This window comes from Temnothorax curvispinosus, unplaced genomic scaffold, assembly GCF_003070985.1.
Source record: "Temnothorax curvispinosus isolate PA1 unplaced genomic scaffold, ASM307098v1 QBEX01008512.1, whole genome shotgun sequence".
Taxonomy (NCBI): domain Eukaryota; kingdom Metazoa; phylum Arthropoda; class Insecta; order Hymenoptera; family Formicidae; genus Temnothorax; species Temnothorax curvispinosus.
Window position 1 is genome coordinate 1 of NW_020218292.1, and position 2,742 is coordinate 2,742.

Below are 2,742 nucleotides of genomic sequence, written 5' to 3' on the forward strand. Positions count from 1 at the left end.
GTGTCGTCAGCAAAACTATGCGTGACAACAAAAATAAAGCTAAAAGCGACTTCGAGATACAAATAACTCGCCATTGCGAAGACGACTGAGCATAGTATCTCAGCAATTGAGTATTATCAGTTGTTACGTCAAACTTCGGAATTTGTGAAATATTAGGTTTTGAAGAATAGTAAGAGAAGGGCTATTCTAAAAGAGGGGAGATAAAAAGACGTAACGAGATCTTATCGTATCTCGGGTGCACGCTGGTAAAGGCGTGTGTCTCGAGACAAATGCACGTTTCGGGAAACTCCACATACAAGATTAAAAATTTATAAATTTATTTAACTAATTAAAATTTAAATTTAAGGAATTAAATTAAGTGATTAAAATTCAAACTTGACAATTTGTTAACTAGGATCTCGACAATAAATGTTTTCAATCAATAACAATATGACGTAAAGTGACGATATTAATGTAAAGTACTACTTATCGCAAAAATAACCGATCGGAAAGGGTTCTGCTGAAATTCACTACATTGAAAAGGTTCGTAGGAATAAAATTAATAAACTGTATGCCATAATGAGTTACTTCGTTCCACTGAAAGCGCACTCGTTACTTTGCCAAGGTTTTTCGCTTTGAACATGTTGAAAGATATTTCCCGAGAGTAATGATATGCGATTACTCCTTTTTGAAAACCTGTACTTCGTTTATTTCTTGAATCGCGATTGCTACGGTTGCTCTCAGATGCTTTTTGCAATCCGACTGATCGTAGAGCGGAATATATTTTACACGTATATTACAAAAAATAATATTACTTGTGACATATCTATCGTCCATACGTTATAGTTCATAGTTCTATCGTTCATACATATATTTAGTCATCTCATAGTAGTATGCAAATCCATTTTTCATAATCTATATGTATATTTAAGATATAGTAGTTTTTACAGCATTATAATAATACTGGCGGCTTCTTTTTTCAGAGATAGGCACAGAAATATATATTATAACGTACAAATAAATTAATCCAAGAATATTTCATCAGACACTTAGCGGAATACTTATTTAAGCAATCTTTTTACATTATTATCTAACAATAATGTCTGTTTAGACACGCAGTTTAAACAATGTTTGCTGTGATTGGAAGCTCATCAATAAAAAGTTTCTTATTCTCAATGACATGTTTATACCAGTTCATTGACCATTTTGGAGTTCTTGTTCGATTTGGATCAGTGAAGTTGACGTGTACCAAGCCGAATCGTTCTCTGTTAGAAAATAATTTTATAAATAAATATATACATACATGCATACATACATATATATATATATGTATATATGTATACATATGTATATATATATATACACAATATGTATACATATTTTAAAGAGTTTTAAAAAATGTAACAAATAATAACTCACGTATAACCCTTGTTCCATTCAAAATTATCTAACACACTCCAAGCAGCATATCCTTTCACATTACATCCGCTTTCTCGAATGGCAGTTAACATTGCCTTCATATAAGAATGTAAGTAGGATATTCTTAAATAATCAAAAGTACAACATCTGTCAGAAAAACCATTCTCTGTAATAAAGATAGGTGGGTTATTATATTCACTCGCGATCTTCTTGATAATCTCTCGAAATCCAGCGGGAACAACCTAAAATATTTATAAAACTTATATTGCGCATAAATACAAAGATTTTAATCACGTCGGTATTTTATTTTTAATAAAAAAATTATTTTAATTTAAGTAATTTTATTGTATTTAAGAAAAGATGATATTCGACATATTTAACTTAATTCACAGTGGAGCAACATATTCGTTACTTTGTAACACTACATCATTTGATAGCAATAGTCAATTACTAGTTTCTCCATAATTGGTCATAATTTCACCAGTTATATTTGATTCAGCCGAATTGTCGGAATATGCACATTTTCTGAAATACACTCGATTCTAATTTCCAATTTATGGCGTTGACTACAAACTATGAATAATTCACAGAATGAATTATTCATAATAAGTTAAACCATCTGTACGACTTAATTGTGCCTGATGTGTTATCAGGGTTAAATCCTAGCAAGTTTTACACAACCAAGTTTCAAGCGCGCGAAAATTGATTGATAGATTGATACATATGTAATCCTCTATGCTAACTAACTCTGAGCCAATCCGAAGCACTTTTTGGCCATGATGGATCTATGCTTGTTTTCACTCCGGAATAATCGTACCACGCTTGTCCTTTTGATCGTGGCACTGTTTCCACAAGTTTCGAAGTGTAATGATTCAATCCAAAAAAGTCCGATGTACCTCTTAAAAAACGGAAAAAATAATAAGAACCGAGAGATAATGTCAGTCTGATAAGAGATAATTAATTAGTAACGGTATTAATTATTGCATATTTTTGTGCTATTTCTTACTTAATATATTGCACCCATTCTGGCGAAAATACTGGCAAAATAGATTTCGGAAAACCATCCAGTTTACTGTTTTCAGCTATTTGGTTTCTCATAATCGCTGGATAATCACCAGTCTTTGAAAAAATAGGATGGGCTACCCATCCGCAATCAAATTGGAACTGTACGTCTACTGCTGTAGTATCAAAAGGATTTTTGGGGAATGCGCCTGAGCAAGAGGGAACTATGCCAATTTGACCTTTCTGCTTTTTTCGAAATTCTTTGTCATAGATATGATAAATCTTGGCATGCGCCTTCAAAATATTATGCATGCACAAATATTTGCCAGGATAACCTAATTT

The 2,742-nt window shown here is 32.1% G+C and overlaps 1 protein-coding gene across 1 annotated transcript; it reads right to left on the minus strand.

Annotated features, from left to right (window-relative positions):
- Positions 1 to 1,020: 1,020 nt before the first annotated feature.
- Positions 1,021 to 2,736, minus strand: LOC112457960 (lactase-like protein). Its single transcript, XM_025021303.1, has 4 exons — positions 2,405 to 2,736; positions 2,146 to 2,296; positions 1,399 to 1,640; positions 1,021 to 1,244 (listed from the first exon to the last, which is right to left on the minus strand). The coding sequence occupies exons 1-4, from the start codon at positions 2,710 to 2,712 to the stop codon at positions 1,100 to 1,102; spliced, it is 846 nt and encodes a 281-aa protein (XP_024877071.1). The 5' UTR covers positions 2,713 to 2,736; the 3' UTR covers positions 1,021 to 1,099.
- Positions 2,737 to 2,742: the final 6 nt, after the last annotated feature.